Source organism: Balaenoptera acutorostrata, chromosome 2 (assembly GCF_949987535.1).
Source record: "Balaenoptera acutorostrata chromosome 2, mBalAcu1.1, whole genome shotgun sequence".
NCBI classification, from domain to species: Eukaryota; Metazoa; Chordata; class Mammalia; order Artiodactyla; family Balaenopteridae; genus Balaenoptera; species Balaenoptera acutorostrata.
In genome coordinates, this window is record NC_080065.1 from 120,599,108 (window position 1) to 120,611,317 (window position 12,210).

General features: G+C 39.6%; 1 protein-coding gene across 6 annotated transcripts; it reads left to right on the forward strand.

Moving 5' to 3' along the window:
- Nucleotides 1–995: 995 nt before the first annotated feature.
- Nucleotides 996–11,985, forward strand: C2H5orf24 (chromosome 2 C5orf24 homolog). 6 transcript variants are annotated; one of them, XM_007172167.2, is made up of 4 exons: nt 996–1,321; nt 7,451–7,880; nt 9,595–9,668; nt 10,799–11,985. In XM_007172167.2, exons 2-3 carry the CDS (start codon nt 7,454–7,456, stop codon nt 9,633–9,635), a joined length of 468 nt encoding a protein of 155 aa, XP_007172229.1. In that variant the 5' UTR covers nt 996–1,321; nt 7,451–7,453; the 3' UTR covers nt 9,636–9,668; nt 10,799–11,985. The 6 variants fall into 6 exon arrangements, 3 of the variants coding, with proteins under 3 accessions (XP_007172229.1, XP_007172228.1, XP_007172227.1); XR_450155.2 differs by having other exon boundaries at nt 999–1,321; nt 7,451–9,668; nt 10,799–10,849; nt 11,772–11,985; XM_007172166.2 differs by having other exon boundaries at nt 997–1,321; nt 9,595–11,985.
- Nucleotides 11,986–12,210: the final 225 nt, after the last annotated feature.

Below are 12,210 nucleotides of genomic sequence, written 5' to 3' on the forward strand. Positions count from 1 at the left end.
TCAAACAGTCTTCATTGCATGGGCAAAAGGGATAAGCACCTGCCTCCGGCCTCTTCATGCTGTCAAAGAAGTGTCTTCCTGGGAATCCCCTGGCGGTCCAGTGGTTAGGACTCTGCGCTTTCACTGCTGGGGCTGGGAACTAGGATCTGGCAAGCAGCAGAGCCTGGCCGGAAAAAAAAAAGTTTAAAAATTTAAAATAAAACAACCATGCTTTATTTAAAAAAAAAAAAAAAAGTGTATTCCTCTCGGCAGCCTTCCTAATTCTGGATCCTCTCCTTTCTGACATTTTAGAACTAACGGACCGAAGACCCGGGGAAACTAATCCCTTCTGCTAAGTGGCTTGTATGGGGTGACCCATATGCCAGAAATCTCGCAACAGCTACATAAAAGGGGAGATTTTGTAAGCAAGCTAATTCTTGTCCCATCCCTTCCTGTGATGGTGGAATGAAGAATATGGTAATTCAGAGGAGGTCATGGATATAAAAACTTGTTAAACTTTTAATATTAGCTTCACAAAATGAGGCTTTTCATTATTACATGGTGCTAGGACTGAGGGCCCAAACACCTCATGTTATTTGAATATTCCCCATTTTATTTGCAGGTGGAGATCTCACCCCACCCATTCGTAAGTAACTAAAAGTGAGAGGCTGAATCCTTTTAATATGCTTTGGGCAGCAGCTAGCACAATAAGGGATTAATAAATCTTTTTGCCAACGGTGATTAAAAGCACAGTTTCTGGAACAAGAATGGGTTCAAATCCTGACTCCACCATTTATTAGTCCTGTAATCTGAAAAATGGGGTCGGTAGTAGATCCAGCATCACAGGATTGGGTTGAAAAATCCACGTTAGGAAGTTATTTTCCCTTTGGGCGCGCGATCTGCACCAGAGCCTAAGCAGCTCCTTCGTAAGCCCCACCTCCTGTCGTCCCCGTGCCGCGCAAGCGCAGCCCGGCTCCCTGGGCTACTCTCCCCAGGCTTGCGTGCTGGTCGTCGGCGGGAGATTGGGTCTCGCGACGTGCGTGTGCGTGTGCGTGTGCGTGCGCGGTACTCGCGAGCTCGCGCACGCCGCTCCTTGCTCCACGGAGCTGTGGTGGCCTCTTCCTGCTCGGTCCGGTGCTGCACTGTGAGCGGTGGCTGAGGTCGGAGCTGGGAACCAGCGTCCGCTTCGCCGCTGCCGCCGCCCTGCCTGCTTTTCCCTGTGTCTTGGGCTCTCCGCGCAGTGTAGAGGCGCCGGGCTGGAAAGAGAGCGGCGCCAGCGTGAGGTTCCCAGCCGATGGGCAGCCCCTGGGCGCGCTGAGGGGCCGGGCTTCTGGCGGCTGAGGTAGGTGGGCGCGCGGGGGTTTGTCAGACTGGCCGGGAGCAGAGTCGGGGCGGCGAGTGCTCGGGGAGAAGGCAATGAGGGGGCCAGAATGAGGGCCTAGCCAGCTGGTGAGAAGAGGTCTCCGACCCGCGCCTGAGAAGGGGCTCTGGCCTAGCCCAGAGCAAGAGGAGGGGCCCCGGTCGTAGCCTGCTCTTCTCCGGGCTTGAAGCCATTATTTGGGGGAAATTCCTCCTGCGGCGGGGGGAGGGGTCACCCTTTCTTTTCTTTGCGAGGTCAGAATCCTCAGTTCTCCCCGCCATCACTTTAAATTAATGCTTGCCGGCTTCGAGATGGACGTCTAGATGGAGTGGCCTGTGGACTTGACCAGCTTGCAGAACTCCGGTGCACGACAGCGGGCTATCAGTTATGATTATCGGAGAGGGTTCACAAACACTCTCTCTAGTGTGGGCGTGTATTTTCTGCAAAGTTCTTATTGCTGATACATTAATAATCGCTTTCGGGCACAACAGGTAATGCATTTTTAAACGCCTCTTGTCAAATAAGGATTCCGGCACTGGGGAAACTGCGCCGTGGAGGCACAATTAAAGAGTAGAAAGAAGACAAAGAAGACCGTTATTTATGTTCTCTCCTAGTATCAGAACTTTCCGTGGTGGGGCAGGATGCGTCGCTACTGGCATTTGTTTTAGCCTTTGCTGAATAGACTTTCTGAGTGATTGAGGTCGATCACTAATGGACTTTCATTTAGAATTATAAAATCGCATATGATTTTAGCTAGTTGTTACAAGTCAAATGACCTGAAATAACCTCTGAGAATTATGTGGTGTCCGCCCCTCGGAAGAGAGCAGAACTTGGTTTTCTTGAAAGGAAGATTTTCTCCATGTTTAAAAATGAATGCGTTGTGAAGTTACTAAAAATAGTTATAGTTCTTTATGTTGATAGTGATGACTGCCACATTCAGGAGAAGGAAGAGGAATTATTTCGTAAAGAACAGCTCACGGAAAGACTTCAGTGGTTAAACACAGAGTAAAACAGCTTCAGGGATGGCAAGTTTTAGCATATGCTTTAAGAATTCTAATTTAGGCATAGTTAAAATATATCGAAGCTCTTAGTTGATTCCCTTATATTTAGTGAACTATTTTAAAAGATTATTAACCTTTGCTAGTTCTGTATTCTTGGATTTCGTTCAGCCCAAACTTTCTAGAAATGTAGTATTCATTCTGACTCTATTGAGAAATGTGGCCTGCATGCTTTCAATGAACTCTGTACTATAGTATGGGAAGAGTCTTTCAAGAAAGAACAGTTAGCTGGCGAGCCCTGAAGTGGAACCAGGGAGGCGTTATTAAATGTAGGATTAATGCTTGTATATGCACATACTGCATACAAACATACAAATACTGCATGCGCCCGCCTGTGTGTGCGCATGTGTTTATGTATGATGGTTATGCACACAAGGATCTAATGGTGCTGACTCCCATCTTAAAAAGTTGACACCTGAAAGTAGAAAGGGATTGGTTTTAGCTCTGTTTCTTGTTTCAGTTAACTTTTAAAAAAAAAAATAAATTTACTTATTTATTTATTTTTGGCTGTGTTGGGTCTTTTGTTGCTGCGTGCGGGCTTTCTCTAGTTGCGGTGAGCGGGGGCTACGCTTCGTTGCTGTGTGCGGGCTTCTCATTGCAGTGGCTTCTCTTGTTGCGGAGCACGGGCTCTAGGCGCGTGGGCTTCAGTATTTGTGGCACGCCGGCTCTAGAGTACGGGCTCAGTAGTTGTGGCGCACGGGCTTAGTTGCTCCGTGGCATGTGGGATCTTCCTGGACCAGGGCTCGAACCCATGTCTGCTGCATTGGCAGGCAGATTCTTAACCACTGAGCCACCAGGGAAGCCCCTTTAGTTAACTATTTACATGAGTAACAGTCATAGTAAATTTCTTGTCCAGCTTCTTAATCAGTAATTGAGTAAGCAGAATACTGTACTGATTTCTTGGTGGTAGCAGGGAAGGAAAATATAGAACATATAGAAAGACTTGCCCTTTAGAAGTGTTCTTTAAGTCAGTATTTTACTGTCTTCCCTGGGATTAACAGCTTTAATCCTGTCTATTTTGTGTCCTGATGCTTAGAATAGTGTTTTGCATGGAGTTGGCCCTCAATAAATGTGAGCAGTGTCAGAAGTTAATTAACATAATACAAACCAAATTCATAAATTCCTGGAGAAGATTAAAGTAGTTGAAGATGGGTGGATTTTTTTTTTTTTTAATTGCAGGTCTACTGTTTAAATGGTGTGTTTTTCTTCAGTGTTGGTTGTCTGAGTAAAGGATATATGGCAGAATCTGCTTCTGAAAGCCTAACATAATGTAAGCTGAGACTGTATATCCTGGGTGATAATAGATGGTGAATGTTCTGATATATTAAGAGAAAATTAAGTTAAAGGAAGTAAGGTCCAGAGGGAAGGTTTTGGTAAGTTAGTGATAGGAACTTAAAAGGCACGAGCTATAAACCATTGAAACAGATTATAGGAAAAAACATTTTCTCCCTTTACTGGCAGTGCTACTTGTGGAAGAGAACTGGTACCTTTCTATCTCTTTATACTAGAGCTTTCCAGCAGGGTGATTTCTGAATAATAAAATTGAAAAAGGGATCACTTTGGGAATTCCTTGACAGTCCAGTGGTTAAGACTCTTGGCACTTTCACTGTGTGGTCCAAGCCTCAGGGCACGGCTGAAAGAAAAAGTGATCACTTTTTCTCTTATAATCTGCTCAAAGGTCTGAGTGTGTTTCTCTTCGTATTTGCATGTGGTCTCTAGTCTAGTTTTATTGGCAATAAACTAGTATTTTGATTCCTGTCTAATTCCTGTGTATATTTCTCAGTTAGTTTATAACTTGTAGGGGAGAGGAATGTGGTTGGTCCCTTCACAAATCCCAACGCTGGCTTTTCTTCAATTTGGAAAACAAATCTATTTGAGTTAGATGTTGTAGATGTTATCAGTAGAAAGGTTCTGTGGATATTTGGAGAGGTTATCAACAGAACGGTTTTATGATTATTTGGAGAAGTTATCAACGAATTTTATGGATATTTGGAGAGGTAGGAGCTTAAGAGGTGAATAAAAACTTCAATAGGAGTGTTTTATTTTTTTATAAATTTATTTATTTATTTATTTTTGGCTGAGTTAGGTCTTTGTTGCTGTGCGCGGGCTTTCTCTAGTTGCAGCGAGCGGGGGCTACTCTTCGCTGCGGTGCACAGGCTTCTCATTGCGGTGGCTTCTCTTCTTGCGGAGCACGAACTCTAGGCACGTGGGCTTCAGTAGTTGTGGCTCACGGGCTCTAGAGCGCAGGCTCAGTAGTTGTGGCACCTGGGCTTAGTTGCTCCACGGCATGTGGGATCTTCCCGGGCCAGGGCTCGAACCTGTGTCCCCTGCATTGGCAGGTGAATTCTTAACCACTGTGCCACCAGGGAAGACCAACAGGAGTATTTGAAATTGAGTTTTCTGTTTTCATTTTAGTATAGCTGAGTGATTCTCATGATAGGTGGCAGATTTTGCCCCCCAAGGAATATTTGGCAATGTCTGGAGAATATTTTGGTTGTCACAGATTGGGAGGGTAGAGAGGAGGGTGTAGCTACTGACATCAAGAGGGTGGAGTGGGTAGATGCCAGGGATGCTGCTAAGCATCTTAAAATGCACAGGACAACCCCATCCTCCACCCGCCCCCACCCTAAAGAATTATCTGACTCAAATGATAGTGGTGCTGTTGAGAACCCTGGTTGGTTCTGAAGTCAGATTATCTGAATTTGTATTTGGCTTTACCATTTCCTAATGTGTGACCCTGGCAAGTTGCTTAAAGTTCCTGCCTCAGTTTCTGTAAAACAGAGCTAACAGTATGTTCCCCATAGAGTTGAATTGTAGTGATGATTAAGTCAGATAATGTGCAAAGTGCCAAACTTATTACCTGGCACGTAGAAAAATCTCAAAAAACTCTCAGCTAATATCATTACACTTGGAACACATCTTGATGATCTCTTCTTATTTCTCATCTGAAATTAGGATTTGAGCAAATGAAGTGATAATAAACTCATTCTCTATCCTTGGGGAATAAGTGATGAATCACTCCATTTAATATTTGTGTTTAGCTCACTCTTGTTTTATGTTTTCAAGTCTATAAGGCTTCTGCCATAAACAAGTAGCTTCTCATTGTAAATGTTTTTCCTTCATAGTTAAGACTTTAAGCTAGCTGGCCAGTGGCTCTGTATCTGTTGATTCTCAGCAAATATTTAGTAATGTAACTGAATTCAGTTCTTTGACTTCATTTCCTTTTACCTTTATAACTGAAATAAATTTGCAGTGGTTTTGGCTCACATTGATTATCTATTCTTAGCCTCTGGGAGTAACTATTTTCATAACTGAGGTTTTGGTACAATTTTACATTTATGAAAGGTGCAGGCGAACGTCTAACAGCTTGGGGCTGGACCTTTGTATACATTTGTGACTCTTTCGAAATATGAATTGGAACCCATGTGGTTGTTTTGTTTTTTTTGTTTTTTACCTTACTGAAATATAATACTGTAGTCTATATAGACTCTCATTTTCTGTGTGTCTAAATGATATGGCTAAATAGAGAAACAATTCACAGGGATGTCTTCACAGATAGAGAGTATGGACTGTTTGTTAAAAGCCACAGAGCTCTTGTAAGGGAAGAAGATCCACATCATTATTTATGGTCAAGGGAGAAAGCAGTGTTGCACATTCAACTTTTTGTCTTGATAACCACACTTTAAAAATAGAAAGTGGGGCTTCCCTGGTGGTGCAGTGGTTGAGAATCTGCCTGCCAATGCAGGGGACACGGGTTCGAGCCCTGGTCTGGGAAGATCCCACATGCCGCGGAGCAACTGGGCCCGTGAGCCACAATTACTGAGCCTGCGCGTCTGGAGCCTGTGCCCCGCAACAAGAGAGGCCGCGATAGTGAGAGGCCCGCGCACTGCGATGAAGAGTGGCCCCCACTTGCCGCAACTAGAGAAAGCCCTCACATAGAAACGAAGACCCAACACAGCCATAAATAAATTAAAAAAAAAAATAGGGGCTTCCCTGGTGGTGCAGTGGTTGAGAGTCTGCCTGCCAATGCAGGGGACATGGGTTCGAGCCCTGGTCTGGGAAGATCCCACATGCCACGGAGCAACTAGGCCCGTGAGCCACAATTACTGAGCCTGCGCGTCTGGAGCCTGTGCTCCGCAACAAGAGAGGCCGCGATAGTGAGAGGCCCGCGCACCGCGATGAAGAGTGGACCCCGCTTGCCACAACTAGAGAAAGCCCTCGCACAGAAACGAAGACCCAACACAGCCATAACTAAATAAATAAATAAATAAAAATTAAAAAAAAAAAAAAAAATAGAAAGTATTTTATTATGATTGTTACACATATTTTTGTAGTATAAGTCTCTGTAGTTTGTATAAATGTTCACTTATTTTAGTTAATGGAAACCTTTGTTTACCCTTTATGTTGTTATTGCCTCCTGTTTGGATAGAATAGTTTAAAGGGAGTCAGTACCTTTGGCCAACAGATTGTGTTCTTTCCTTGGTACATTCTATCTTTTGTAAAGTGTAACATACACTCAGGATTCTGTATAAATAATAAATGATGATAATGATAAGGAAGTGTCCACCTTGTGAAAACTGGCCAGATCAGAAGTATACATGTGGGAAATATAATGAAAGGCCCAAGGAAGACATTCTAAGAATGCTAGGGAAACTTAAGAAAGAAAAAAAAAAGAATCATGTTAATAACAATGCTTGTCTTTATTATTATCTTTTTAGGATTTAGTAGTCTAGAAGAAAAGAGCCTACAAAATGTAACATTTCATGTACACACTTTTCTAATTCCTAAGTAGAGAACATTATAACTACAAAATCAGTACTAGAGTTATCTTGCATGGCATTTGTGCCTGCCAGTGATTAAATTGAGAAAAAAAAAAGTATCTGAATCTGCTGATGTGTGTTTGTTTATAAGTGGTCTGGAGTCCTGCCTGTCAGCTAATTTTAGAGAGCCTGCATAGTTGTTGGAAGACAGACTGTTTTCCCACTAAATGCTGTCATACAGATATATATTTGTATATGTGTATTTATGCATATTTGTCTTTTATTTTTGGTAGAAAATGATGCATCCCGTTGCCAGCAGTAATCCAGCTTTTTGTGGGCCTGGCAAACCTTCCTGCCTCAGTGAAGATGCCATGAGAGCTGCTGATCAGTTTGACATATATTCCTCCCAGCAAAACAAATACAGCCACACAGTCAGCCACAAACCAATGGCTTGTCAGAGGCAAGACCCATTAAATGAAACACACTTGCAGACTACAAGTGGCAGAAGCATAGAGATAAAAGATGAACTAAAGAAAAAGAAAAATCTCAACCGATCTGGTAAGCGTGGCCGGCCTTCAGGAACCACCAAATCAGCAGGATACCGGACCAGCACGGGCAGACCCCTGGGAACCACCAAAGCGGCTGGATTTAAAACAAGTCCAGGCAGACCTTTGGGTACAACTAAAGCTGCGGGATACAAAGTCAGCCCAGGGAGACCTCCAGGTAGCATTAAAGCTCTATCCCGTCTTGCCGATCTTGGTTATGGCTGTGGGACTGCTGCTTTTCCTTACCCTATGATGCATGGTAGAGCAGTTCATGGCGTAGAGGAAACCAGCAGCGAAATCAAGCCACCCAATGAGTGAATGAGGCAGGAAAGGAGGGCCAGGTTTAGAAGGAAGATTGTGAATAATCCCAAAGCTTCTTGGTTTTATTTTGACATACATGATTTTATGGCCTGGGCTTTCCAAATTTGTTTTCCCATTTGATTTTTTTTTTTCCTGCTTTTGCTCAGAAACTGTCATATGCTGACAGATGCACTCAGGGCATAGCAGTGGTATTGTATTTGTACATAGGTTCAAGTGTAACACCTATCTAAATCATTTTTGCTTTTCCTTTAGAGTTATGGTTGTGTCTCATTACTACTTTTGGGTCATTCTAAATAGATGCTTCATGTGCTAAACAACTGAAACCATTATACCTATTAGTTTGTGAAGTAAGCTTACAATATAATAAAGATAATGTGGAAGGTATTTTTAACTGATGGAACAAAGCAAACTAATGATTCAGGATTACTTGAGGTAGTGGCTGTGAGGTTTTTTGTAACATGTTCATGAGACAAGACACATATTTGTATGCTTTGGCATTTATTTAGATTTCATATGTTAAAAATCTTATTTTTAATGTTCTAGGTTTAAGCAGCTTCCTATTTATTGATCTACGTGGCACTAATTGATTTAACTATTATTCCTTTAAAAATTCTTCGGTGTTTGCCTTTCAGCCATGTTAGGTTGTGTATTTTTTAATTGCCTAAGAGCATGTATACCAAACACTACAAACAATTCATATTTACAAAAAAAATAAACTTTTTAATAAAAACTGCACATTACATTTTTGGTGAAATATTGACTACAGTGCATTCTGAGAATAGCATATTTAATGTAATAGGAAAAGAAATATTCTTAAGGTCTGCATGTTGCTGTAGTTACTACATTTTGTCTTTCATATACTTAGTTTTAAAGCGTTGTGCTTAAAACACTTATTAATGTTCATTTATTAAGAATATTTTTTAGTTTTTTCTGATAAATTGTCCCATTGCATTAGCAGTTACTGTGGTTTCAGGTCTGTATCTACCAAAGGACAAAAATTGAATGGTAGACCGTAAAACTGGTATAAACAAAATGTAGTTTTCTGACTGTCAGAACCCAAATATTAAAAAGTGTATAGGAATCCATCTATGCATGAAACATGTAAGAAATATGTTGGTTAGTTTAATTAAAAATCTCATGGTGGCTCTAGTGAGACCACTTCGTTCAAAATAAATTTTTTTCTGACAGTGTTTGCTTTAGAAGCAAAATAGATAGGAAAGAAAAAAACGTATTAGGTAGATACGTATAGAAGGGACAGGGGGATATCTCTCGTCCCTCTTTCTGAAAGTAATATTCTTTGTTAATATACATTTTATTTATTCTGAGTTTGTTCTAAATAAAATAAACTATTATAAACTTCGGATTTGGAAAAAAAAATTCCACTGAACTTTACAATGTATGTATTTGTGAGCTTAAATGCCTTTGAGATTATAATGTAGATTTGCAGGACTCCAAAACTTTTAAAATAATTACAATTTTAAAAGGGCACATACTGTGTTGTTTGGGCTTGCTCTCAGTTACTGCAGACTCTGACTGCAAATGGATGTCATGTTTCATACCTTTTTTATCAGGAAAAAAGCAGCAAGCCTTCAGGTGTTCCAGTGATGCCTGACACAATGAGCTGGACTTTATGCTGCTCTTTACAGTAAGAGGTGTTGCATTGTATGTGGGGACTGTGTGTGCACTGGCATCTAAGACAGTGACCTCAACAATTTTAGCTTTGCACAAACCATAGAGAACAATGTTGGATGACTACATAATCAGTTGTAACATTCTGGCAGCTAAATTGCTACAAGAGTTTCTTCTTGCAGAAGCTTAAAATATAAAACTTTTAAAATAATTTACTTAGAACAGTATAACTTCTGACACACACAGATGCTTACATCTTTATTCATATGTTCATCCATCCACTTTTATTATGTATCTGTCATTTAGTTGTTTCTCAAGATGATGTTCAGCAGTTGGCTGCTTAGAAATCCTGTTTTGAACTCCTGAAAACAGTTGTTTAATTAAATGTTCTTCCATGGAATTATATATATCATTGTCAAGGGTTTGGTTGCAGGTTGTGTTTTGTAGTACGCCCATTTGACATTTCCCTTTCAGTTTATTTGCTTTCCTGATTTTATTATACATGCTCTTTCTCCCTGCCTTTTTCTACATTCATTCCCCTCCCCCTTTCTCCGTCCTCCAGCACATCTACTCAGTGGTGCTGTGCTGTGTGTCAGAAGATAAAGCAGGTGTGTTAATGTATAATGAATCTTATATACAAGTTAATGAAATGGTGAAATCAACTAAAGGAAGTATGTTCATAACAGTGTTTATTAACATCAGGAGCTATGTCCCAGGAAAAAAAGGGGGGCGAATGGTTACTTTTGTGAATGGATAACATCATTTAAAAAGCTGAATTTTCTGTGTTCATGTGAGTCGTTACCTGGAGTATTAGATCTGTATGTTGATGAGCATCTCCTGATGCCACTTCCTTTTCTCCTTGTGAACAGTTTGTTGGTGCCATGGTGAAGAGAAAGACATCTAAATGATAACATGAATGAAGTCTTAAAATACAAAATATTTTTACTTCTCTATAAAGACTACATTGTGCATCTTTTGTAACACTGTCTCTTGTCATGATAAACACTGAAATAGCATGTTAAACAATTGCCTATACTTTAATATAATCAGTTGGGGAAAACTGGCCTTTTCCTCCCACTGTATGATTGTTCCTTGAAAGGTAAATTAGTAATTTTATATTGTGTAATTCTGTTCTTCACAAAATAGGTTTCACTATTCTATATTAAAACTTTGGTCAGAAAATGATCTGCTCTTCAAGTAAGTTTGCTTTACTTTTTTCTTTAAAAAATATTTTAACATGCCTTATTTATTCTTATATTAACAAATTAGGAGCTAATACAGAAGAAACTTTCATTTTTTGACAGCTATAACCTTGCATAACTAATCTTTAGCGTGGGATGATTTTGATACTATCTTTGGAGTTTTGCACTGGATATTTAAAAAAATGCTAGCACAGTGTATTGGAAGAAAATAAGTGATTAATTTTTAATATTTGGGGATGTTTTAAAAATCAGTATTTCAGTTAGACTAAAAAATTCTTTATATTTTTTATTTACTTTTTAAAAGAAACATCTGTTAAAGTAGTAAAAGTAATATTCATTCCAAACTAATGTTTGTGTGAATTTACGTGTATATTTTCATGGAATAAGAATAGCGTTTCTTTGAATTAAGGAGGAAAAAAAATTATCTGGATCCATTTATTAGGTTAAAGGTGATTCATCCAATGTAAGAAAAACCAGTGTATGAGCCCAAGAAAAAAAAAACGTTTCTCTTTTATATTCTAAGAAGCTTTAAAAGAACAATTCAGGGGATATTGACAATAACTGCTACTCTGCCAGTCATTGTCTATATATGCAGTAAAATTTCATGATCCCTTTATAGTAAAATATCAATATAAGAATTCACAACAGTTCAACACGTTTTTTCCCTTGAACATAAGATATTTTGATGCTATTATGTTTTTGTTTTTATTATAGCTTAACTATATGCTATTAAACTCTAGGATGTATCTAAATCTTTCCTTTGCTTTTCCCCCCTACTCCCAAGTAGATAAATCTGTGCTCTCACAAATAATGTATTTAATTTTTGGAAAATTTAATGCTATAGTAAATGAAGTGTGTGATTTATAGTAATCAGACCACTTTGATTCTTTGAGTTTCACAGTTTCCTTTTTCCACAGGTAATTATGGAGAAAATAATTACCAGTTAACTGATATAAGCACGCTGTTCTCTGCTGTAAAAAGTCTGAATAGATACTGTGTATGTTTTTATGTCCATGAACTTGAGCTACTCGTGTGCAATTATGTGTATGGGAATGGAGTAGTGTTCATGATTTGTATCTACATCATCATATGGATGTATATTTATTAATAAAGTCATTACTTTAAAACCAACTATGTTTACTACTTTATTTCTTAGCAGAGTATTTTCCAAGTAGGGTAATTGTAAATGGTAAAACCTCTTTCATGATTGGTGGTCTTGTATTTTCCTTGGGTTGTGCTTTCTGAAATCTGCCTCTCTCTACTTGTTTTTCTCAAAATAGTAATTATTTATATATTTGTAATTTAAACTTCTAACTTATAAATGAATCTCATTTTCTTCCAATTATTAAGATACTT

Bases quoted from the DNA above. Each gene is read 5' to 3' on its own strand.
- C2H5orf24 (XM_007172165.2), top strand. From the start codon at position 7,454: ATGATGCATCCCGTTGCCAGCAGTAATCCAGCTTTTTGTGGGCCTGGC.